The following is a 25,754-nucleotide window of genomic DNA, read 5'->3' as shown; positions in this document are numbered from 1 at the left end:
CCACCGTCCAAAAATTCATTAAACACACCACAAACCGTCCAAACCTTTGGTGAAACGCCACCGTCCAAATAAACTGGGTGTATTAGGATTATATAATCTGAAACTGTCTAGAACTAGTTCGGAATCATATAATCCAAACAACACCAGATTGTGTTTTTAGAGGGTTTTCATGGTGCATGACATAGAAAAAAAATAAATTAAAAAGGCATAAAAAAATAAGTAAACAACTCAAAACATAATCTTCTATGATGGTGTTCGGAGGGGTGCTTTTGAACTTGATCCTGCACGCATGCCAACTGACATATTTCAATCGGCATGCCAACTGGATCAAGTTGAGAACTTCATCATGCTTTGTATCTATCTATATATTTTTGACAGCATGCTGAAAATCTTCATCATGTTGTGTGTTTTGTTGTTAATGAAAACATAAACACTTACTTATAGAGGCATCAGGGAGTTTTGGACCACAAAAATTGTCGGCGCAACGTGGATCACACAAAAGAATCCTATGCTGAATGAGTTTGGATTATATAATTTGAACTATACTTACACCCTATAAAATGTGTTTAATGAATGATTTTCAAATTTTAATTCCATCTATGTGTTTAAATGAACTTTTTTTAGCGTAAAGTAAAACACGATGAAAAATTTCAGAATATATTTATCTATTATTGAAAATTCTCATATGTAGCGTAAAGTTAAGGGAAGAGTTTTTTTGTCAGCATGATGAAGATCTTTAGTGTGTGTGTGTGTATATATATATATTATTAAAAAAAATAAAACAACTTATTTCAACAATAAAACACGTAATAAAATAAAATATAGTAGATTAGAAATCAGCTAAATTAATGTCCTCGTGTGGTGCGTCCAAGAGTGCTCTGAATCAAATATAAAATGAAGATTGAATTTGAAAAGGGTAAAATGACACAATTTTTAAAAGGCTAGAATATGAATAACTTGAAATTACGGAACGATGGTTGAAATAATATTCTATTATCAAACATCCTTTCGACGGTTAACAACCGATGACCAAAAAAAACTTTAAAACGTGTTGGTTTCAAGAGTATTTTATATTGCACTGACTTTAATATTTCAACTTGAAACACTCGTTGGTTGGTAATCATCGAAACGATGTTTGATAGCAAACCACGAGCATTGTGAGCCGACACTCGTTCAATTCTTATTTTTGTTGACTTCCCTTTTATCGAGCTTGCAATATTCACTGAATCCTTCCATCTTTTGATGACCTTACCGTTGCCAAAGATTACATATCTTATCAGAAAAATGAATTTTGCATTGATTTTAATTTCGGCTACTATGTTGTCGCTATTTTAAATTTCGCCAATAACATTAACAAATTACCCGTCTCAGAACAAAAATCACTCTTAGTTACTTTGATTAGAGATTGCAGTTTTGCAATACCATAGACAAAAGATGCCGGTGGTTGACGAAAAACCGAAAGATGTTGATGCTGTCTCCTCTACTATATAATACACTAGGTCAAGAAAGTAAGGGTGACAATTTTATTAGTTAAATAAATTTTGGTATAAAATCTGATTATACTTCTTCTAATGATAAGAGTCAACATGCGAAAGGTTAAAAAAGGATGTTAAAATCTTTGACCAAAATCCTTATCAGAATCCTTTATAAAGAACTCATCAAGCCACCCTCAAAACTGCTTTGATCATCGTAAATAATAATTAATCTCAATTTTTGGCAAAAATAAACACATAGTTTACAAAAACTTAATGCTATACCACAAAACTCAATGTTTAAATCCATCGTCTTAAATTCAAATTGGCGATCAAGGCCTCTTACATACTAAAATTATAAAAGTTTCACGCTTTCAAAGTCGTATGAATCTCATCACTAAATACACAGGCTTAAAACTTCACACATAAGTCCAAGCTAAAACAAAGCTATTGGAGGAACATGAAATTGTCCACAAGCTGATTCTCTAACCGACCACTCCTCGGCGACTGATTAAAGCTCCCCTGTACATGTTACAAGTAGACAGACGACACACACACACACTCGAGGTGAGTAAATCATATGATAATTACATGGTAAGTAGGAATAGATTAAACAAACTCAACACCATATAGTATCAACAACAACTCAGATCACAACAATTGTATAGTAAGTAGAAATAGATTAGACAAACTCACAACAGTCAACCCCGTATGTCACCACCAACAACTCAAATAATACAATGCTACGGCATTAGGAGTGATGTTGTTAACACATAAACTAACGATTGATTGCTTGATCGAGGTACATGTTGTGTCTCGCATAGAGCAGTAGCGCCCATTTTGGTGAATGGTATAGATCACACTCTCAACTAGTTTGATATTGTCGTGTGGTTCATTATTAGGGTATAACGTCGTGTGGTTCATTCTACAGGCCTCCCCCAAGCCAGAATCAAGATTTTCTTAGCCCTCCCATAGCAGCCTTCCTAATTCAACGGTGTTTTCCCCCTTAGACACAATGTCCTTATGGACTTGACAACACTAATTAGTACCATCCTTGTCTCACTCAATCTATAACCTTCACAAATAGGACATCCACCAAGCAACACTCAGTTTTTCAGGATAGGTCGCTCGTCATTCTTGTATCACTTGGCTTAGGTCACTCCTAAGAGAACCATTTTCGTCTTGCTCGTCCAAAATTACATGATGTATCGACCGAATGCCATTCTTGCTTGGAGGCCTGGGTTGTACGATATCAATCACACCCAGGCATCACATAGCAAGATATAAACAACATAACACATAAAACAAGCAACTCAACATAATGTTGTCCTGGGATGGCTTCTATTTAACACTTCTAAAACATGTTTCCCATCACACAACGATATACATGTTCAGTAATAATTTAAATTATTTCTAGTTATTATGTATGTTTCCTGTTATCATATTAATTAGATTTTAAATTCTACATAGCTATAATGTTACAAATACGATGGGCCGTTCTGCCACTCGAAGGCACTAATAGCACACTATCTGAAACACTTATTCAAAGGAGCAAAATCGAGCTGATTCAAACCTTGGCAACGGTGTTTGTGCAATGTCTTTAAGACCCTGCAGGTGAAAACGGAGATTACAATGAGTATCAAGTTTAAAATTACTAATAATTTTGAAAGCTGGGACCAGAGATGATGATGACGGCCAGACTTGTTACGAGATAGAAAAATAAATAAAAGTAGAGAACAAAGAAGGAGATGGAACAGAACCTTCAGATATGAAGTTCCTGAATTTGTTGGCAAAGCAAAGGAGCTCTGTGAGTATATTGGTTGCTCCTGCAGAATATTTAGTAACAATTAACATCAGGCCATTATCTAAACAGGAAAAATACAAGAGATAACACCAACAATAACTGCGCCAGAAGAATGAGGAAGGTGTTGGGCATTGTAATTTAAAAGTGAGGTGCAAATGTAAGGGCATGTTTGGTTTCCGCTTCTGTTTTATAGTTTTTTATTTTTATTTTCACTTACATGGTATTACAAAAAATAAAAATAAAAACATGGTATTAGTTTGAAATTGAAAGGGCAGTATGAAATGAAAAGTTGACCTTCTCCTTCCGATTACAAAAATACATTGTATTCCCCACCTGCATAGTTATTTATACAAGTAAGTTAGAGACATTTATTGGAAACAAAAACATTGAGATATCCACAGCCAGTTTGTTATTGTTGTTGTTGTTACCTGGATAGGGACCTTAGCAAATATGAATGCTTTGGCCATCATCTAATAAGAACGTTTGTTAGTTAGTTAGTTAGTTGGTTTAGAAATCCTAAAATAATAATACAACAATCCAACTTAACTTGCGAAATTGGAAGAGATATACCCCTAAAGTGCGAAACAATTTAGAGAAATTGGCGTGTTTGATGAAGTCGGTGATCAAGTAACCTAAATAGTGGAATAATGAATGAATGAGATGAGTAATAATAAATAAAATCGATGAAGAAAGTAAATAAATGGAGAAGAGAAGTACTTGTTCCCGTTATGTAGCAGACATCGAAGATCTTGATTAAGATGGCGTTGGCGAGAGCCAGAGAGGGAGGTATGTCACCGTCGCCGTCGACGACAGCGAGAGAGGGAGAAGATGGGTCGGAGTCCGCCATCCTGTTTGTTTATGCTGCTTGCTTGCTTTGCTTTTACCCCCCTTAATCCAATTTCACTCATTAATTAATTAAGGGTTTAATATGTGATTCGTCCCTGCAAATAAGGGTCGCTTAAAATTTCGTCCCTCCAATCACTAATCCTTTTTTTTTGCCCCTGCAAAATTTAATCAGTTAAAAATTCGTCCTTTGACCCAATTTAATCACTGCCACGTCAGCAAATGACCAAAAGGGCACGCGAAAGGACGAAAATACCCCTGGCTTATTTTTTTTTGTTTTTTTCTTCAAAAAACTTTTTTTTCCAGATTTTTCCCCATTTTTTTTTACGATTTTTTCTCAGAAAAATTTCAGTTTTTTCAGTTTTAATTTTAAAAATTTTTTCCGAAATTTTTTATGATTTTTTCAGATTTTTTTAAATTTAAAAAAAGAATTTTCAAAATTTTGAAATTTTTTTTTAAGGAAAAAAAATAAGCCAGGGGTATTTTCGTCCTTTCGCGTGCCATTTTGGTGATTTGCTGACGTGGCAGTGATTAAACTGGGTCAAAGGACGAATTTTTAACTGATTAAACTTTGCAGGGGCAAAAAAAAAGGATTAGCGATTGCAGGGACGAAGTTTTAAGCGAGCCCTATTTGCAGGGACGAATCACATATTAAACCCATTAATTAATATCCTAATGTTTTCGGATCAAATTTATTACTTTTGCTAATTTACTTTACTAAATTACCCCCGCCATTTTTCTTTACTTCTACGCAACATTCATTTCATATGGTAGCCTGTAGGTGTGCCGTTAATTAAAGATACAATCTCCCCGGTGTCAATTTCCACGAGTTGGTACATACCGAGTTTTGAACTGCCTCGAACGTTCATCAAAGCACCAGTTTCTCCATTGATTTGCGCTGCATTGGCTCAAATATTCCCATTCTGTCAGTCTTAAGTGTATCCTCCCCGTTGTTGTGCATAAATTAGGAAAACCATAGATTTTTAGGTGAAGGACCTAAGTGGTTGTTTTAGCTCTGATCAAATTCACGGCTCTACATCAAGGAGTTCTGAATCAGCTTCAAATAGTTCATCGTCAAATAGGGATATTAGCAAAACATGTATATTTGCTTTTGAAAGTTCTCATGTGCCAAAGCTTTCTTCTGTCTCTGGTGAACCATTGCTCACTCTCACTCTACTTGAAAAATGAATGAACTTTGAGGATTTATGTCTGAAAAAAGTGATTCCAAAAACCTATCTTTTTCAAGGGATCTTGTGTCATCTAAGTATTGGAAAGAAATGTAAGTCCAATGGTCAGAACATATGACGTCCGTCATGCTGCCTGTTTGAAAGTTGTGTGACCTTGACCTTTCATTGGCCAAAGATTATCATCGCATACGTAGAGTTTGCAAAAGTCATTCAAAATATCCAAAGGTGGTTATAGCTGGTGTGGAAAGTCGATTTTGCCAAAAATGTAGCAGGTAAAGCTTCTTAACAAATCTATGATTGTTTAGATATAATTGATATAGGAAATAATAGTTTTTTTTTTATTTTTTATGATGGATTGTTGTTAGCAACTCATTAAAAGTTAATACTAATTCTCAATCTGAACAAACTTGCTGTCTTTTCTGGATGGTGTTGAATAATTTACTTTAAATGCTGAAGTTTCCATGATCTGTTTGAGTTCGATGAAAAGAAGAGAAGCTGCAGACGACAACTTTCACGTCACAATACAAGACACCGTAAATATCATCCTGAATCTGTCCAATCAAGTCAATCAGCTTTGTCTTCTTCATCCTGTGGTAATACCAGTTTCTGCTTGTTATCTATTATTGGTTGTTAAAGCTGAAAAAATGAAATGTAGAAATATAATACCAGTAAGCGTGATGTGGCAGAACTTCTTAACTTGACATGCTTAACATCACATTTTTTTGCTCCATGCAAGTTACAATGAACATTAAATGTGATGTGGCAGAACTTAACTTGCTACAATTTCCTATCTTTTGAACCCCTTGTATGTTCTGCTCGACTTTTCTTTTATTTCATGGATCTTATTGGATTTTTAACTGTCACACGTTTCGATGGTAAAGAGGCTTAATCTTCTGTAACATGAATAAGTTAAGTGTGTTCATGAGTTCTAGCTGTGACAATTTCATAATAACCATGCACAGTAATAGTCATGTTATTTAGTCTATGTTTTAGTTATTAATTTTGATAATTTATTATTGTCAGAAGGGATGTTGCTATTAGAGTTGTGGGATGGATACTGGATATAGTTATAGGCACATTTAAGAGACTAATCAAGTCTTTAAAGAAATAAGGTAGCATACCCCTGATTACGGCACGATACAAATAATTATCATGATTGTTTGGACTTGAGTGTGATTATGATGTTCCTAAGCCAGTCTTTACTAACTAGATTTTTACGAGTATGCCATCTTTAAAACCTGATTTAGTAAAAATACAACTTGACATTTTGTTGTTAGTCAAAACTTAGACCAAAGAAGGTCCACTTTTGGTTGTTTTGTTATAGTTAATTGCAGGTCATTCATTTCGCGATGATGCAAATTTTACTATTCTCTTCAGTCTTCTAATATATTTTGGTTCTGCAGATGGAAAGCAGCAGATGAGTCCATTTGCTAATTCAAAGTCTGCTACAAATTTAGCCTGGCAAAACATGCACCACAGCAAGCCCCCCCCCCCCCCCCACCCCCCAAGTACTGTGACTATGCTTTCTGTTGATTTCAATGTCCATTTTACATCCAAAGTCCTTGCAACCAAGAGTATCAATCCAAGTTATTTCACATTTTTTGTGCTGAATTTTTTTAACTCTTGCAGGTGTAGAAGATTTCATTACATTTTCTGATACAAATGATAAACAATATTTTTTTACTTGTGCTCTCTCACTTCTGTCATCAATCCGTAAATTGTTTCTACCTGACACAACAAACACGGAAAATATAATAAAACTGAGAAAACATATATGCTGTAGTAAGTTGTATGTGCAAATCCTCTTGTTGCATCATGCACCCCAGACAAATTCTATCATTGGTACTAAAAAAATGGAAATAATAATATAAATCCTCTTGAAAATAAATATATTTTATTGAAAGAAAATCATAGGCTACTGCAAATTTTCTTGAAGTAAATATGGAGCTTGTGAAATGGAGGATTCTATGCATGTTCCTATATGCATAAAAAGGAAAGAAAAGAAAAAAATATCCACTTGTATAAAAGTACTTTAGTCATACATACAGTAAACATTAAACAATACAGATGTAGTGTTTTTAAGTTTTAACCAAGGAGAAAGATTATTGCACTGACTTGCCCTATGATTGAAATGCTTACGGGTAAACATCAACTAATCCATCTCTTTTCCTCTCACTTTCTCTCTACTCTCTCTATATCTGCAAGTGTTTTAAAATGTTTATTAGGTACCTTTCTTTGATCCAACAACCATGACTTCCTCTGATAATTTGATTCCATTTACACGAGATACCTTTCAAAATCACAAATATCCACCTGCACACTTATTTCACAGTTGTAAATAAATTTCAAATGGATTGTTCAATTGGACCAGTTACTAAATCATTTAATTAAACCCAGAAAATATCCCAGGACAGTAAACATCACTCTAGCAAGGTGCTAATTACTAGCAGGTAGGATGCCAACAAGAATGACAATGTGATCCCATTAGTTGACACCAATAGCCTGTTTGGTATTACGTTATAATTATATTTACTAATATAGCGTTCCAATACAATTTTGCCGCAATTTTAAGAAGCTGTCTTTCCAAGCTTCTCAAAAAACGTGCATCTGCATCCATTCTGCCGTGGAAACAAACACTCAACAAGATAATCTCAAGAAAACTGTAAAGACTAAATCAACAAACTGTTTCTTAAAGAACTAATAAAGCAACATTTGATAATAATGTGAATTAACTACAAATTCAAAGTTTTACTTCAACAGAGAAAGAAGTGCAGCACAAAGCCACAAACTAAACAGAACTAAACAACTATGCGAGTTAACTAAAAATTCAGAGTTTCACTTTAGTACATGAACAACAGTGTAAACTTATTAACTACAAATTTCATAGAGTTTCACTTCAGCAGAGAAAGAAGTAAACCGCAACCTTCATCATTATCATCGAAGCATCGCACTCACAGGCCATGGTGATCTTCAATCTCAACCATTGGCCTGACCTGAGGCATGGGAGACACACCTGCTGCAGCAGTGACATCAGCAGCACAACCACCACGTCCATTAAGAGCAGAGCAGGTTTCTTCGGTCGCCAGACCTGCAGTAGACGCTCCAGCTCCAACACCCACTCCTTCCGACCCTCCTTCACTTCCTAAGATAGTATCATAAGCAGCCGCAATAGGATTGATATGCGGAAAAGGCAAATACACGCTGTGCACAACTATCTTCACATTGCGGATGACGTCAGCAACCTTAACTCTCACATAGTTAATCCTCATCGGCGCTGATGTCACTCCTCCGCCGGAAGTAGTGATCAGAAGCGGCTGACCTCGCTCCAATGTAGGCAGAGCAGTTCCAACTGGAAGCTTCTCAAGATCGGCAATCGACAAGTAATGATTCGGTATGATATGGAATCGCACATTGCTGATATACGATTGAGAACCGGAGAATATAGAAAGATCATCCACCGCAAAAATAGTCATGTTATTGAGAGTTATGAGCTCTGCGTATTTTACCTTCATCGCAAGGGAGAGGATGCTGAAACCGTTATTACGAAGCCTGAGCATTGCATCTCGTAGCATGAGGCGCATAATAGCAGGGAGCACGGTGGCGCCGGTAGTGTGAACGTGAGCACTGGAACGGTGATCAGGATGAAACGGAAAGGAGAGTGAAGTCATTCTCTCAACGTCGCAAGAAAACGGAGAAAGCGTAGAGACGAAACCTTGAAGACCGTGAACCGCAAGCATTCCGTTGTTGAATAGATCAGGTTGAGTAATCTCAACGCCTCCGATGAAAACTTTTGCAGCACCGCCGGTAGTGATATTCGAATGAATCAAATCGGAAGTGACGGTTATGCAACGGCCTGGACTGAGCGTCTCGATCTTGGTGCCAAAAGGAAGGGTACGCAAATACTCGATGGTGAATAAACCTGGAACGATGTGTTCACGGAGGAGATTTGGAACAGAGCAAGAAAAGCAAGTGCGAAGGGAAGCATCAGAAGGAGCGAAAATGGTGGAAGGACCGCTCCAAGCAGAGGAAGCGGTGGTTGCAGCGTCGGAGAGCGACGGAGCGGCGGTTGCAAGCTCGTGAAATCCGAGATGAGACAAGATCGGTGGAAGTAATGCAGTGTGAGAGAAGAATGAATGTTCTTGTAGATCGTGTGGAGGTAGCGGTGGGATTGAAGCTTCGAGACCTTCAGTGGCGGTGACCTTGTCACCGGAAAGCATGGCGGTGAAGAAGATTGCGAAGAGCATCGAGAATCGTAGAGAGGAACAGGTTGGAGAGCTTTCCATAGTTGTTAGAGAAAAGGTAGAAGAAGCAGGTGACTAAAGATTTCAAATTTGTGAGAGGGAAAATGAATCTAATGAGGATGAAATGCAGAGAGAAATATTTATATACGCGCGCGCGGGGAATGAAACGGTTAGAGATATATTGCAAGCGTGTGAGTTTGTTACGTGATTGTTGAAGGTTTAAACGTTTTTGAATCTTGGGGTTGTAAGCGTGCGAAAGATATTTTATTTTATCTTTTTTACTTTTAGAAAAATTTAGAGATTTAAAAAAAATATACAAAGTTATTTGTGTTTGTTTAATATCTAAAAAGAAGGAACCAAACATACATATTTACGTGGAAACCCTCAACAAATAAAAGGAAAAACTACGGGGTAAGAGTATAGAACTTTCACTAAGTGGAAGAAATTACAAGACCTCTCTCTAAATATATGGAGAGACAAATTACACTATTTCTTGAAATATGAGAATACTAATATTGGGAGAAACTTTACAAGAGAAACTATATTTCTTCTCTCACTCCCAACAAGCTCTAATTCTTGTTGTTGTGTTACTACTTGATGGGATGATTAAAATAGTGCAAATGAACTTGCTATTTATATGAGAGCTAAGCCATAGTTCCTTACATGCAACAAGTCACTTGTCTTCCATGCAAATCACCAAGTGTGCAATATGTCACTTGCATCTTATACATCTTGCAATTTGTCAATGCATGCAACTATCCACTTTGCATTGCATATATAGAAATGCAATTTATGTTACATGCATCATGGGCACCCGTTTTGTTACAAAAGTGGCTATACCAATCATAATATTGGGCTCGGACCAACCCGTGAGCCGTTTAATTCACATATTGACCATGTAATCAGGAAGCTTTTATGCATTTGTAGGTGTATGCTGAACCTTCATGATAGAATACTGAACACCTTAAAATTTGATAACACACATGATCATGGTTAAAGCAAAGGCTGCTTAAAATTTTGAAACATTTTTCTTTTGCAATATATGGAAAATAATGTTTGAACTCAGATGCAAACTACTTAAATTCATAATTATTAACCTTACCCCACTAGCTAGCTTGGCTTATTCGTTAAATTTACGACACTATTGTTTAATGACCGAGTGATATTTAAGATGAATGAGGTTTTGTTTATAATCTAATTGATATTTTCTATGGAATAACAACTTTAAAAAAAAATGTTTAGAGTGATGAGATGGACTTTTTTTGCTGGTGAATATGGATCAACTTGTGAGGCAGAATCTTCTTCCTGGTTCCAGCTCTCTCAAGTTACTATTCCTGGTCAGTGCAGTTGGACATGATTCACATGAATACCCCTTTTAAGTCTGGTGTATCTATGCACACAACATGATGCAACTTTTGTATCTTTATTGTAAATGTTATTTTCAACAATGCACTCTCAATGATGAATTATTAATTCTTTATATGATAATTGTCATCCCTATTACTTGTATCTTTAATCATTTTCTTCTTCTTCCGATATATGCTGGCTGCAGTGAAATGCCAAGGATGAATATGATTAACAAAATGAGCAGTTAAAATGTACAATTTCTTGGTTACTATGTTGATTTGGTCAACCATTCTTTGGGTTCATTTCATCAAAATTAGAAATATGTTCCTAAAGATATCCTAACTGTGCAAATTTTGCTTTAGAGTATTGTTCAACTTGGTGTGCAAAGTTCGGCTGAATCCTCTATTTTATACCGCCAGAGTTAAGGGAAATGACAATGTGTAACGGAAACAAGTTAAGGGACCAAAATAAATCGAATTTTAATTAAGAGACCAAAGCGATACTACCTAAATAGTTAAGGGACCAAAAATGCAATTTAGCCTAAAAACTTTAATCACACGTTCAGACATGTTTTCTTTATTTACCATTTCAACCCCGCAGGCCCTACTTACTTGCAATTCAGATGATTGTTTTACTTTTCTACCCAATCCACCTCTATGGGAGAAAAAAAGTTAGATGATAAAATTATTGGCATTTCTCTTTATGTTTCTAAGTTAATACATCCTCTTTGGTCAGTATTATAAACAAAAATCAATATTTTAAATTCATTTATTAAATGATATATATGATAATATATACTATATAGAAAGAAAATAGCATGTTTCAGCTCTTTTGAGTTTTTTTTATTTTAATTATACCCTTAAACATATTTTCCTATACTAATGTTATATTGTTGGTGTTATTAAAAAAATATTATATTTTTTATATTATTGTTGTCAATATGAAAAGATAAATATGATTTTTTGAGTTTGTTATATTTGAAAGTCACAAATATCTATACTTATATTTTTAATCGATATAAAAAAATTATATAAAATATTATGTAATTTACACGTAAATTTTGATAAAATATCATTGATAATATAAATTAATCTAAAATGACCGGATGGTGTAGTTCATTATATTTTCTATCCAATTTTGGAATCCTAGTCGTCTCTTTTGTTACTCTCTCTCTCCAAAAAAAAATTGTTTATTTTGGATTGCATGTTGGTGTTGGTGGGATATGAAAGTCTGCCTCTTTCTTATTGATTTGGAGAATTGAACTGTGAATTAACAAATGCTTGGTTGAATTACAGTTCTTTTGGTAAAAAATGCTATGAATTAGTTATTTTGGATCGCATGTTGGTGTTGATGGGATATGAAAGTTTGCCTCTTTCTTATTTGGAGAATTGAATTGTGAATTAACAAATGCTCGATTGAATTACAGTTCTTTTGGTAAAAAATGCTATAAATTAGTTGATTGCTTATAGTTTATAGTTAGAAAACTCGTTTATTAAAATTAATGTGTTTGGTAAAATTAGTTATTGCATTGACTGATAGATGTAAAATGATGTAAAATGACATGTTTGTTTCATTTTTTGTTTTTATAAATTATAGGCCAAATATCATTTGCAGTCCTTTAAGTTACATGATTATAACAAGATAGTCATTTAAGTTTTTTTAGTTACAAATTGGTCCTTTAAGTCGTGAAATATTTACATCGTTATCCTAATTTCATCAAACTCAATCAAAAAGTGTTTATGTCGATGTTTAATGTTAAGTTGGTTTGTCCAAATTCATTGCTCCCAAAACTAGAGATCATATGTGTGTTTATTCAGTCTTGATTCAAAACAAAATTGACCGATTACTTGATTTATAATATTGTTGATCAAATATTTATATGTAAAATTAAGTTTGAAATTCAAAACCAAGAAGAAGATAATGTGTATAAGTAATCATGTTTGATGTCATAAACATTTTTCGACCTACCATCTTAATGTTAAATGGTCTATAAGCATTTTTTAACGAAGTTTGTTGAAAAGATAGATGACAATGTAAATATTCTATAACTTTTTTTTGGGAGAAGCTAAATTAACCGACCCAAATTAGCACCAGAGGGAATCGAATCCGAGACCTCGAGGAGAAACACACTGTCAGATTCCAGGTCAATACCACCAGACCAACTCAAGTGGGTTAAATATTCTATAGCTTAAAAACCAATTTATAACAAAAATTAACTTAAAGGACCAATTTGATAACAAAAAAAATTTAAAGGACTAATCTGTTATAAACATATAACTTAAAGGACCACATAAGATATTTGGCTTGGCTTAAATTATATACATAAACTTATTTTTACTTAATATATTTCTTTTTAAATATTTAAATTCATAAACATTGAAATTCATTTCAAATAATTTTCATCTTCAAATTGATAAATGTGCTTTATAAATTCAATTAACATTTTTTTTTATTTAACAACTTTTATTTAACTAAACTCGATGCACTTTTTATTGTATATTTCATTTAAAATCATATATTATATACAAATTAAGATCAAGGTTAAAATAATAAAATTAAAATTAAACTAGTCTAAATACCCGGCGTTGCCCGGGTTAATTATTATAAGCAAATTTTTGAGTTCGGGCAAACATAAATATATTAGGTTGAAATAATTTCAATTCATAAATAAAATTCATTAAACAACATAACATATTAATGGTTAAAATTCTTTAACCAACAAATATGACTTTAGTTTCACACCTAAATAAGCTATCAATACTTGGCTTATAGTGGTAGAAAATAATATTCATAGTCTGCATCATAAATAAAATAATATGTTAAAAGGTATAATACTTTGCCATAAAATAAAATTTTAAAGACGTATGAAAATAAAGAAGTATGAGAATATTTGGTTTAAAGTTATTGGACTTCAGGAATATTAACAATTATTATTGTAAAAAAAAGTCTATAGAAACAATAGATATATACAAACGATGACAAAACAGAATAAGAATGAAAAGCGAGCAGAAATATTAGGGATTACTGCATTTTAGAGGGAATTTGTTAGGTTAAATTGCTGTCAACCTAATACAGCATTTTAGAGGGAAATTATTAGGTTAAGTTGCTGCAGACCTAATAAAATTTTTAAAAAAAGGCAAGAGGATATGAAGGAAATTGGTGCGATGCATTTTTTTAGATGAATTTTTTTTTTTAGATGAAATTTGTTAGGTTAAATAATTGCAAACCTAATAAAGCAAATGAGCGGGAAAAAATTAGGTTAAATTGCTGCAGACCTAACAAAATTAATAAATAAGGAAAAATTAGGTTAAATTGCTGCAGACGTAACAAAATTAATAAATAAGAATAAGCGTAGAAAAAAAAGGCAAGAGGATAGAATGAAATTGGTGCGATGCATTTTTTCAGATGGAATTTGTTAGGTTAAATAATTGCAAACCAAATAAAGAAATGAGCGGGAAAAAATTAGATTAAATTGCTGCAAGACGTAACAAAATTAATAAATAAGGAGGATTTTATTCCCTAGTTTTTAATGGGAGGAGGGAGGTAGTAATAAAAAACCTGGATTCAACATCAGGGGTTCCCCCCACCAAGCAAAGCGAAGTTGGGAACTGAAACGAACACAACACAGTGGTGAGCGAGTTGATTGATCAAACTCAAACTCAAATTCAAACTCTCGTTATGAAGAAGACGCTATCCTTTGACACGAATTGGACACTATCTTCTTCTACCTCTATTCGTGTAGCAGCAGTTACTGCCATTGCGGCCATTGCTGCTTACATATCAGCTCTAAAATATACCAATTCTTCCAAACCAATTCGCTCCCGTTTTTCTTTAGCTTCTTTATTATCGGATTATAATCAAGATAACCACTCCGAGAAACCCATTTTTGTTCCCGGCTTGCGAAACCTCGGCAACAATTGCTTCCTCAACGTTGTTTTGCAGGTTTGTTTTGGTTCTTTTCTTTGTTTCTCCTGTTTCTTAAATCGTGATTAATGTTTCTGTTGATGTGTTTTTTTGCAGGCTCTGGCTAGTTGTGTTTGCTTTCAGAGTTTTCTTGATAACGTTATTGCGGAATATGGGACTGATGAACAACTTGTTGAAAACATGCCTCTTGTTTTTTCCCTGGCTTCTTTATTACAAGGTACTACCACATTGTTTCTGTGATTGAATGAACTTTCATTTGCGATTTCTGCATTGGAAAAATTGTGATACTTGTCCAGTTTATGGAGTTAGATAAATTTTCTGATTTGCTTTTTGTTATTAAGTTAATCAAAAAGTTAATTATGGGCCTGTTTGGATTGACTTATTTGAGCTTATCTATTGACATAAGTTTTGTGAGACTGCTTGGGAGAACTTATAAACAGCTTATCTGCTCACAATCTGTTTTCGGCTTATTTCCACAAATTCTCCACTATAGCTTGTAAAAACAGCTTATAGCATATGCAAAAGCAATTTAACTTCATTTTATATTTTCTATAAAAATATATGCAAGCTTATGCATTAGCACTTACCATGATAAGCGTTTGTGTTATAAGTGCAAATAAGTTGTTTATCCAAACAGTCCCCATGTTTGTTAGTGGTTAGAAACTAGTTAGAAGTTGTTATTTAGCTTTTCAGTTTTCTGCTGTTAACGAGGGACCTAGGTTGTGTGCAGTCACGACCAGGGATGGACCGACCCTGAACTTTTTAGTCTGGGCAATATATCAATAAATTTGTAGCATTAAGTATATGTAACAGTTGCTCTCAATAATAATAATAGTATATATTTTTTACTTCAAAAAAACAGTTTATTTTTAAAAGTATAAATACACATCACAATTGTTCTCTGCGGTGTTTTAATATATTCTACTAATATTTAACGACTTTCTCATTTTCAATATCAATCAAAATATCACTTTATATAAATAACTAAACAATAACGAGAATGAAGGGATTTACACTTTTACAGTATGAGTTATTTTTTAAAGTGTGAAGAACTTAATCAATTAAACAAATTATGTTTATCTGTGGTCTTTTCTTATAGAGTATATAGTATTGATTTTTTTCTCCCCAAAACATAGTGACCTAGCCCACACAACACTTAACCTAGGTCTGTCCCTGGTCACAATCCTGTGACTGTACTGTAATCAGCCACATCTAGACTGTCCGATGGATCAGACGGTCCTGAAGCGGCTAACTGTGTGCAGTCAAACTGCACTCAATCCAAATCTTTTAATGAGCATATATGTAAGTTGATTTGTGTTATTTTACATTCATTGGCTTGAGATCAATGAAATCAGGTTTTTTATTTTCCTCATAATTTACTGTGATATTTGTATCAAACACTGGCGAATCACCGTGTTCACTTGACATGAATGAATGAATGTTATTGTTGGCAGAGCTGAGCTCAGTTAGTGCTCAAAAGGTTATATTGAGCCCGCGACAGTTGATGCATGCTATGTCCAGCTATATTCCAAATTTTGATCTTACGAGCCAGCAGGTGGAGTTGCTTTTCTTTTGTTATTTAGCAACCATATGTTGTTTGAGTTCTCTTTCTGCTTCGTGCTTAGTTTGTTTGACTGTTTGTTTTTCTAGGATGCTGCTGAAGCGTTTGTTCACCTATTGGGCACATTGAAAGAAGAAGTTGGAGGTTGTTATGCTCCAAAGATAAGTTCTTTAGCAGACACTTTTGCTTCTAATAATAGAATTCTTACTCCAATACAGACGGAGTGGCAGAGTGAGCCAGAGAGATGGCGGCGCCTCTTTCTTGGACCCTTTGATGGGATTCTGAACAGCAGCTTAACTTGTCAAAGTTGCTTGTCCCAGGTACAGAAGACTTTCCTCACTGCAATCTAAAGAACTTTTCAGTTTTAGTTGATTGCGTGTGCACTCCCTCGTACTTGTTTGTAATTTTAGACTGCCTTCATAAAAAAACCATGACACTCATTTCTGCATCACTCGCTGACATGTATTAAGTTTTAAATCATTCTATAACTGGCTATCAGGAGGACTATTTTTCAGATTGATGTTTTTATTGTCTTCCTGTTTTGGTTTCTGTTGTTGCATTTGGAAGTAAAAAGTTGTAGGGTAACATTACAGCCACTTGCTAAAACATCTTGAAAGAATTAAGGTTAGTACTTTGAAAATGGTCAGCAATTATTTATAAATTTAGGAATTTGGCTATAGTATGGGATGACATGATGACAAGACTTATTGTTGCCTGCAGGTTAATAAAATGACTAAATGTAAATTTTATCGCACATAAATATTCCAAACATGCAAACCATGTTACTAATGACCCCATAGTGTGCTTTGTGGTTTGTCTAGTCTGTGGCTGTAGGAGGCATAAGACATCCATGTTAAAAACTTTTCTTTTATCGTGATAGGCTGGCTGCTAATTACACAATTTCTTGATAACAGTTTTGTTTAACATAATTATTTATTCTGGTTTTTGATGATGATATCTTCTTTCATTATTTTTAATGTGATTCTGATGATGTTTCCTTTTACCAGTCTTTTTAAAAAAAAATATCTTTTAACTCTATATTTGTTCATTTTGCAGATCTCAAATAAATTTGAAAATTTTGATTGTTTGCCTCTTTCACCTGTGCTTAGTAATAGATACACTATAGTAAGTTTTAAAGATTAATGTCACTTATACTGTGTAGTTTCAAGGTTATTCCTTTGATGGTTGAACTGCTGCATGCCTACTGGAACTTTGATTAATAAATTTGACTGGTTGCAGAGAGTTGGCTGTACCCTGGAGGAATGCCTGAAGCAGTTCATTGTAGCTGAACACATTGAAAACTACAACTGCAGCCACTGTTGGCATAATGCTGCAATCAAGTATCTTTCCTTGATGGAAGGAGACAAGGTATCCCTGTGTGATTATGTTATTTATTTATTTATTTTGATATTGATAAAGATAGGTGAGGGATACATAGATGTTGGTTGCCGACTCTACCAACTGACTGTTCTTTACGTTGTCAAATTGTGATGTTTTTGCCATTGTTACTCAGGTAGAGCTTGGAAACCTTAGGAGATGTTCTGATCAAGAGTTCTGTGATTGCCGAAAAACTTATAACCTTGAAAATCTACCGTGGTCAAATAGGTTTTCACATGCTTTGAAGCAGCTAAGTATTGCTCGGTGTCCAAGGGTATGCCTAATTTGTGTTATCTGGCATCTATAATTTTCTCATGAATATATGTTCTTTTGTTGTTCAATCTCTGAACGAACTACTGAAATATTTAATTGCATGGGGACAGATTTTATGCATCCAGCTGAAAAGAGTTCACATGAATGATTTTGGAGAGTCATTCAAATTACAGGTAATTTCTAATGTATTAAATCCTCCATTTTTTTACGGCTTCGTTCCTCCTGACCACAAAAAAAAAGTAAAAAGTTCCCTTGGCATAAGGCTTAGGCTTATTTGATTGCACTTTTAAATGGATTGGACATAAACTTGACTATTAATTTAGAGCTGCCTAACTTTTTTAATAAAGGGAAATGTTAGCGAGTGCCCCTGAGGCACTCTTTAAGGACCATAAGTAGTCTGTATTTATGAAAAAGTGTGTAATCAATGCATTGAAAATCGAAACATTTGACATTTTTTAAAAATAGTTACTAGTTTTGGAATGCTTAAAGAGTGCCCCAGGGGCACTCGTTAACAAGACCCTTTAATAAAAAGCAGTATATTAATTTTCATCGAATTTCAGTGAATATATTTTGTCTTCATGGTGTTTTAGGGCCATATATCTTTTCCATTGATTTTGGATGTGTCCTCATTCATGACAACTAGACTAGAAGTGAAGATACAGGAAGAAGATGTACAAAGTAGATGTAACTCTTTGCCAAACCATGGCAATATGCATTCTGAGATAATAAGGATGATTAAATCTGGTGTCCTTTATGGAGGAGCTACAGATCAGATCGATGCAGATGCTCGTATTGAAATAGTTAGCTCCTCCACAAGTAGACAGGCAATTCTTAATAAATTTCCTTGTTCTGGTTCTTCAGAAAGCATTCACTCAAAGACAGAGTCGCAATCCATTGATACGGTTGGTCCAAATTTTCTGTATTGATTAATTTATATTACATTGAACCACGAAATCCTGTTTACCCATGCATTTTATGTCTGTGTATAATAACATTTAAAAGAAGCTTTATGTATCTGTCTGTCAGTCTCCCATTCATTGTAAATAAAGCATAAACTGGAGTGTCCTTTAGTTAACTTTCTCAGTCTACGATCCTAAACATTATTTTTCATCACAAGCCAGTTTACTTTTAAAATGTGCTATAATCAAACTCAAAGCATTCTGCTAATATAATTAGGACGATAACGGTACTATCTGAAATGTGGCTGATGTGTCCTTCTCCAATGTGGCTGTGGCCATTAATTGTTGTGATGCTTGAAGAACCTGGAATTTATTAAATGAAAGCTTATATATGTTTTTAATTCTTATATTTGGGCATGCTTTTATTTTGGCCCTATCATATGCAATTCTTTATGGCTTTTGTCTCTATTTTAAAGTTAGGTGCTTTAGTCCTCCACCCTTATAGAGATCCATTTAGTGAGGATGTGATGGACCACCGCGTTATTATTGCCATGTATCACTAATTATCCCATGCAGCCCCTTCCCCTTCCCCTTTCCTCTAGCATCTTGAATGTAGGCCTTCTATTTTCCAATAAAACTTCTAGCTGGGCATCTCTGCCCATGCTTAATCCACAATACATGACACACTACTTTTGAAAAATCAGCAAATATGATCAAATGCTTCAGCAAAATATCCATTACGATTTGCCAAATCAGAACCATGTATGGTTCATGTAAAATATCAATTATGATTTGCCAAATCAGAACCATGTATATGAACATTGATTGTTGCAGTATTTTCAGCAGGCACAGTTTCAGAAAAGATTAGCCTTGAGCAGATTCAACCAAACCCAAATGACAAACTAGAAAGCAATTTGTAATACGTATGTAACAATGTAAAACGGAGGGATTATTACCAATTGTTAAGGGTCCTTGTAATGGGCACTGCTTTTTCTGGATTCTTCCTTTTTCCCAGAGTATGTCTTTGCCAATGGAGATAGGGATGGACGCGGGGAACGGAAGGGGATGGGGTGACAACAGAATAGGTAATGCAGGATAGTTAGTGACATGGCAAGGATGGTGTGCCGTCGGTTTGCCATTTCATCACTTAGATCTAACTTTAAAATAATGAGAGGCAAAAACCATGAAAAAGGTCATAGGGATTATGGACAACAATCAAACTCTTGATCAAATCTTAGGACTGAACAAATATTCAAGTTTTAAATGAAAATGTATTTTCTTCTTGAATGATCTTTAAAAATGTAAGGAGGATCAATATGACATTAACTTGCTTGTGGATGTTCATTTTGAGTTCTCACATATTGTGTGCTTTATGCAGGTGGATGTTTCTTGTAATTTAGATTCTCAAGATACATGTTTATATCAACTTGTTTCTGTTGTGGAACACTTTGGAAGAGCTGGAGGAGGACATTACACTGTCTACAGATGTGTGAGATCAGAGTCCTCAGATGTCTCGGGTGATTGCATCAATCAAAATTCAATGCGCTGGTTTGGTGTTTCAGATTCTCACGTGGATGCTGTTTCAGTCGAAGAAGTTCTGTCTGCTGAGGCCAGCTTGCTTTTCTATGAGAGAATTCCAAATAACTGAAAAACTGATTTTCTTATATTGTTTTGGGAAGTTCTGGGTTAATTAAATGCATTGATTTATATGTTCCTATTAGTTAGAGGAGTCTATAGTGTAACGTTTAACTTGACTAGGGATGGTCATGGTACACGGATGTAAGGAACTCGTTCAAATTTCAATACCTTAAAAAGAAGAGAGAAAGAAAAAGTTAAACATGAGATTTTGAGGAGGGTGATTACAAATTACAATGAATGTGTGATCATGATACCCTAGCCCATCTAATACTTGCAAACTCAAAAATGAAATCTGTGAAATTGCACTAGTCGTTTTAAAATAAAAAAAAAAAAAGATAAAAGAAAACCGTGTTCTAACTACATTTTGAATTGCAAGTAAAATAGATTTTGCGTGCAAGTCAGGCCTATAAAAAAACGATCTATTATGTCAGATTTTAACCCTTTACTAGTTGCGATTAAAAAAAAAAAGTTGCTATTAAACAAACTAGTCAGTTGATCTTGTCTTTACAATCTAAATTTTTTACCGCTAAAGATTGCACATATTAACCACTTTGCAAAATGATTCAGTGTGTTACTTAACCAAACGTTTGGAGTTTGAATCCATTCTTGAGAATGAGAGAGCTTTGTTGTCTGCCCATTATGGCTCAATCTAGTTTTAGAGATCAGCCTTGCAAATAATAGTCAGTTTAAACAAAATATGATTGAGTCTCGTAAAATGAGATGCACTTTTTATATGGAAGTGAGATTTACTTTTCATATATGCAAATTTGTTTACTTTTTTTCTCTATATAAATTCAAAATCATTTTTTTTCCAGAGGAATTCAAAATAATTTCAGATCATTATATTGTAAACAATTTTTTTTGGGTTAATTAAGTTTTTAGTCCCTATAAATGTTCACAGTTTTGTTTTTAGTCCCTGTGACATTTTTCTTAAGCATTTTAGAGACCAAAAATGTTGATGGAAATTTTTGACAGGGACTAAAATGCTGATGGAAAAATTTTATAGGGACTAAAAATGCTGATGGAAAATTTTATAGGAACTAAAAAGTGCGATTTTATTTTGTAGGGACTAAAAATAAAATTCTGAATATTTATAGGGACCATTTACTTAATTAACCCTTTTTTTAACAAGCAAAAATGAAATTTATAACCACACACAAACAAAGCAGTCCCAATAACACAAGGTGTGCCAAAAAGACTACTAAATATATACAAAGTCAATCAGAAACACAAAAGACAATTAGCCGATGCCCAGACAAGAAAAAAGGCTCGACCACCACCTATTAGTGTCAAACTCAAAAGTGACTTTTTTAGCTTTATCCACCCTAAGGACAAAAATTTAACTTTATCCAACAACTAGGGAATGGAAGTTACATCATTATTAAATAGACGGTTATTACGTTCATTCCGCACAACCCAGGCACAAAGAAGCCATATAAACTGCATAAACGAACGCCTTGTAAACAATTTAATAGCAATACTATATATTTAGAGTGTAAACCAAGTATTTTTTTTCCCTATATCAAACCAAGCATATAATTTATAATCAATTACTCCCTACGGTTACTTATATAAGCAAAAATTCACTTTCATATTTAATCAATTAATTATTCAATTTCAAAGAATATGAAAAGTGAATTTTTGTTAATAATAATGATCATGGAGAGTAAGTTTTAATTGAAAGGGAGAACCTACCTTAAGTGTCTTACAAATAAGTCATCATTAAAAGAGTAAATGGTAGAAAAGTAACACAAAAAATAAACCAAATTTCATCATGTTAATTGCCACAACGTAGACATGGAGTCCCGTGAACGTAAACAAGAAGTCGTATTATGATATGTAAAGATGATTCATTATTATTTTTGTACAATCTCCACCTTTTTTCAAAAAACATGGGAGCAAGTGTCGTAGAAAAGATCATTCATGAAGCCATATATTTCTAGTTTACGAAAAACAAAATTGACCTTTTTAATTTGGAAAAAGAAATAGCTTAAGAAACGAAACTTTAAGACAAGACAAATAAAATCTTGGGAAACGAAACTTTAAGACAAATTTTGTGATATTTCCATACAATTTAAACGATTTAAAAAATTACTTTATTACTAGGTAGTTATTCAATAAGTCGGTGTATTCTCATAAAAAAGTTGGTGTATATATATATAGGTATGCTTATCAAATACGAAATTTCACACCTGAGGAAAATCCAAATCCAAATTTTTATCTTTTGGTATCTTTATAGTATAAGATGTTGGAACAAAATGTGTTTAACAATGAACCTTAAAGAGTTTTGATGATAACAATGTATTAAAAATTGTAAATTGGACTAGCTAATATTTGTTCAAGTATACAGGACCATAGTCAAATATTTACATCATATAAAGGTTCTGAAGAACAAAAAGAGAGCTATGGACTAAAAAAAAGGAAGCTTGAAAGCATCTGTGAAGAAGTGCATCTGAAGGTCATCAGAAGCTGAAGGTCATCAGAAGCTGAAGGTCAACAGAAGCGGATAGCCTTCAGAAGCGGATAGTCATCAGAAGCTGATTATCACCACAAGCTGAAGATTCAAAGATCAACACTTCAAAAGCTGTCTATTGGATTCAAAAACACTGCAGAAGACTAGTGGATGGTTGCAACGGTCATTTTGGTGAATATTTGAAGGCATTGGAACCTTATCTTCAAAAAGCGTAGACATTGTACTTTGTACGAACTGTACAACCACCTTCTCCACTACTCTGTTTTGTGTCTACGCTACAGGACAAGAAAACAGCTCCAGAACAACAGCTATGCATGCAAAGATGTTCCTTCACAATGGGAATGGATTTCAAATTGGTTCTTCATAGGACAACAACCAAATCAGGCAAAAGATCATTGGTGAAAGATCAAGCTTCAACAACGACTCTTTGATGTGCTGACAATTTCACAACGTCTCTTTCACACCTCTATATAAAGGAGTGAAGACTTAGAGTTTTGGTAATGCAAGAACGCTGAAAGAAAGACTCACTACATTTTTACAAGTGCCAAACCTCTGCTGAAATTGTTCTGCATTCACTTAGAATTTCTGTGTCTCAAAGTCATATCTTAGAAATTCTTAAGTTATTGAGTCTGTATCTGATTTGTATTGTGAGCACCTCTGATTGTATATCAAGTGTTCAACCTTAAGCAATTTTCTGTGTAATTTTGTTTAGTTAGAAGTCTCTTGCAGTTGTGCTTGAGCAGGGAAGTCTCTTGATTGTGTTCTTGAGCAAAGGAAAACTCTTGCAAAGTGTGCTTGAGCAAAGGAAGTCTCTTGCAGGCGTGCTTGAGCAATTGTAATCAGATATTACTCTTAGTGAAATCTCCTTGGAAGTGCAAGGGGGACTGGACTACTTCCGAACTGTGGAAGGAACCAGTATAATTGCTTTGTGTCTTTCTTCTTCTCTCTCTCTGTTTTATTCCGCTGCGTTCAAATTCTGATTATCACTTCAGAAGCTGTTTCACTTAGCTTCTGATCAGTGTGTTCAGTTTTAGGAGAAACGAAGAATTTTTCAAAACACAATTCAACCCCCCTTCTTGTATTTTTCTCACCTTCATAAGATGTCAAGGCTTTATGAAAAAAATATATATAAGATGTTAGGGTTATGTATGTATATTTAGCATCTTGATAGTATAAGATGTTAAGACTTTATAAAATGTATTCTTTTACGTAAAAAAATCGTAGATTATCGATATATTATACAACGAATTCTGGAAGAATTGGGTTCATGGTTCCACTGCAGTAGGTAGATGTAAAAAAAATGAAGTATTAGACGATAAAATAAAATGTATTCTTTCCTTAAAAATATGTATTCTATACATTTTTTACAATATTTCATGTTATCTTTATTAAAGGAATCATCAAATTAAATATCAAATTAAATCTATATATCAAGACTCAATTTCATGTCATTTTATTCATGTCGATCAATCAAACCATAGCATGATACTTTTATTTCATGTAGGAAAAATGATTTTATTGCCGTGTATCATATCAATATGTATAATTACAACGTTTTATATTCATGAAAAAGAAAATACAACATTTTATGACTTTACATGATCAATATTTAAAGATGAACAAAATTTTCGTAGCGTAAAATAAATTGTAGCATAAAATTGCAAACAATATTTCAATTGTGAATCGGTGGCTTCCTTCTTGCTGGAGTGTAATCCATTGAAAATACTTCATCTCCCACATTATGTTCTTCTTTTGCCTTAAACATATGATCTACCTTATTATGAGTATTACTCATTACATCATTGCTTTTTTCCTTCAGAGTTCGTGCTGCACCATATATATAAATCATGTTAGAAAAATAACATATAAAAATAGACAAAAAAATTGATTATGATTTTATTAAAAAAGGAATATGATCATGAAAGTCTTTTAAATCCAATATAATTAAGAACATAATCTATGTACAACTTAATACCTCTAGCTTGGGTAGATATGAAACAGAGAAGGAATAGAACCACTACTAGGAAACGTTTGTTTTGTGCAATAGCCATCTTAAATAATTCGACTTTTTTTTTAAAAAAAGATTAAAGAATTAGACTTGTGTTCTATGTAACACAATATCTTGATGTAAATGTTGTATCACATAAACGTTCATTCTGAACCCTTATATAGAAAAATATTTGTAGCTCCTTCTAGGTTGAAAATTACTAGTAGCCAATTGCCACGAAGTTTAATGCAACCATATGATTGTGGTATTATGCACAATAAGAGAGAGTAATGGTCTACGTGTGTCAACATCATTGTCTCCTACTTGTCTGCCTAGAAAATATGGGTATGTGCTATTGGGGAAGGGCTTAAACAAGAGAAACTATAATCCATGAATGTCAACCTCTACTATACGTGTATTTGGGCCATCTTAGTTTCCTTTTTATCTTCAATTCAAATGCTTCCTTTTCAAATCTCATTTTATTTTATACACTATATATATATGCTTTAACAAATACAGGACCATTTTTTAAATGTCCGTTATTTGCAAGGACTAAACACATGTAAAAACCTATTAATAATAATTTTTTGGAAGAATAATAAAAATAATAAAGTGTGGATATGTTAGTAACTTGCATTTAATTGTGGGTACATGCTTAAGTGAATAATAAAAACAGATGCTTCGCGTGGTTTGTGCGAAATATTTTCGCACCATTTAGCATCACTCTG

General features: G+C 33.8%; 4 protein-coding genes and 1 pseudogene across 5 annotated transcripts; 2 read left to right on the top strand and 3 right to left on the bottom strand.

The window, feature by feature from the left end:
• Window positions 1-1,734: 1,734 nt before the first annotated feature.
• On the bottom strand, window positions 1,735-4,179 carry LOC146933817 (uncharacterized). Its single transcript, XM_085705607.1, has 7 exons — window positions 3,994-4,179; window positions 3,847-3,908; window positions 3,705-3,746; window positions 3,571-3,609; window positions 3,233-3,298; window positions 3,046-3,080; window positions 1,735-1,994 (listed from the first exon to the last, which is right to left on the bottom strand). Exons 1-7 carry the CDS (start codon window positions 4,121-4,123, stop codon window positions 1,958-1,960), a joined length of 411 nt encoding a protein of 136 aa, XP_085561733.1. The 5' UTR covers window positions 4,124-4,179; the 3' UTR covers window positions 1,735-1,957.
• Window positions 4,180-4,886: 707 nt separating this feature from the next.
• LOC146933816 (uncharacterized) lies at window positions 4,887-7,972 on the top strand (annotated as a pseudogene).
• Window positions 7,973-8,034: 62 nt separating this feature from the next.
• Window positions 8,035-9,840, bottom strand: LOC146933815 (uncharacterized). The gene has a single exon (XM_085705605.1). The coding sequence runs from the start codon at window positions 9,587-9,589 to the stop codon at window positions 8,258-8,260; it is 1,332 nt and encodes a 443-aa protein (XP_085561731.1). The 5' UTR covers window positions 9,590-9,840; the 3' UTR covers window positions 8,035-8,257.
• A 4,614-nt stretch (window positions 9,841-14,454) lies between these two features.
• UBP27 (ubiquitin-specific protease 27) lies at window positions 14,455-20,770 on the top strand. 2 transcript variants are annotated; one of them, XM_085705603.1, is made up of 10 exons: window positions 14,455-14,836; window positions 14,915-15,035; window positions 16,273-16,373; window positions 16,469-16,699; window positions 17,436-17,504; window positions 17,619-17,747; window positions 17,893-18,030; window positions 18,140-18,202; window positions 18,620-18,931; window positions 20,307-20,770. In XM_085705603.1, the coding sequence occupies exons 1-10, from the start codon at window positions 14,573-14,575 to the stop codon at window positions 20,574-20,576; spliced, it is 1,698 nt and encodes a 565-aa protein (XP_085561729.1). In that variant the 5' UTR covers window positions 14,455-14,572; the 3' UTR covers window positions 20,577-20,770. The 2 variants fall into 2 exon arrangements, with proteins under 2 accessions (XP_085561729.1, XP_085561730.1); XM_085705604.1 differs by lacking the exon at window positions 17,436-17,504.
• A 3,758-nt stretch (window positions 20,771-24,528) lies between these two features.
• LOC146933813 (uncharacterized) lies at window positions 24,529-25,189 on the bottom strand. The gene is made up of 2 exons (XM_085705602.1): window positions 25,015-25,189; window positions 24,529-24,866 (listed from the first exon to the last, which is right to left on the bottom strand). The coding sequence occupies exons 1-2, from the start codon at window positions 25,088-25,090 to the stop codon at window positions 24,712-24,714; spliced, it is 231 nt and encodes a 76-aa protein (XP_085561728.1). The 5' UTR covers window positions 25,091-25,189; the 3' UTR covers window positions 24,529-24,711.
• Between the last annotated feature and the right edge of the window lie 565 nt (window positions 25,190-25,754).

The sequence above is a fragment of the Medicago sativa genome, chromosome 4, assembly GCF_051527215.1.
Source record: "Medicago sativa cultivar Bolivia chromosome 4, Bolivia_mono, whole genome shotgun sequence".
Taxonomy (NCBI): domain Eukaryota; kingdom Viridiplantae; phylum Streptophyta; class Magnoliopsida; order Fabales; family Fabaceae; genus Medicago; species Medicago sativa.
This window is presented reverse-complemented; position numbering and strand designations above follow the sequence as displayed.

What these genes read in the sequence shown, in the direction of transcription:
- LOC146933817 (XM_085705607.1), bottom strand. Translation starts at nt 4,123, where the DNA reads ATGGCGGACTCCGACCCATCTTCTCCCTCTCTCGCTGTCGTCGACGGC. An exon ending in CTGCTACATAACGGGAACAA is followed by an intron (nt 3,909 to 3,993) that starts GTACTTCTCTTC and finishes TCCACTATTTAG; the next exon opens with GTTACTTGATCACCGACTTC. An exon ending in TTGCTAAGGTCCCTATCCAG is followed by an intron (nt 3,610 to 3,704) that starts GTAACAACAACA and finishes ATAACTATGCAG; the next exon opens with GTGGGGAATACAATGTATTT.
- LOC146933815 (XM_085705605.1), bottom strand. Translation starts at nt 9,589, where the DNA reads ATGGAAAGCTCTCCAACCTGTTCCTCTCTACGATTCTCGATGCTCTTC.
- UBP27 (XM_085705603.1), top strand. Translation starts at nt 14,573, where the DNA reads ATGAAGAAGACGCTATCCTTTGACACGAATTGGACACTATCTTCTTCT. An exon ending in TTAGTAATAGATACACTATA is followed by an intron (nt 17,505 to 17,618) that starts GTAAGTTTTAAA and finishes GACTGGTTGCAG; the next exon opens with AGAGTTGGCTGTACCCTGGA. An exon ending in GTATTGCTCGGTGTCCAAGG is followed by an intron (nt 18,031 to 18,139) that starts GTATGCCTAATT and finishes GCATGGGGACAG; the next exon opens with ATTTTATGCATCCAGCTGAA.
- LOC146933813 (XM_085705602.1), bottom strand. Translation starts at nt 25,090, where the DNA reads ATGGCTATTGCACAAAACAAACGTTTCCTAGTAGTGGTTCTATTCCTT. An exon ending in CATATCTACCCAAGCTAGAG is followed by an intron (nt 24,867 to 25,014) that starts GTATTAAGTTGT and finishes TATATGGTGCAG; the next exon opens with CACGAACTCTGAAGGAAAAA.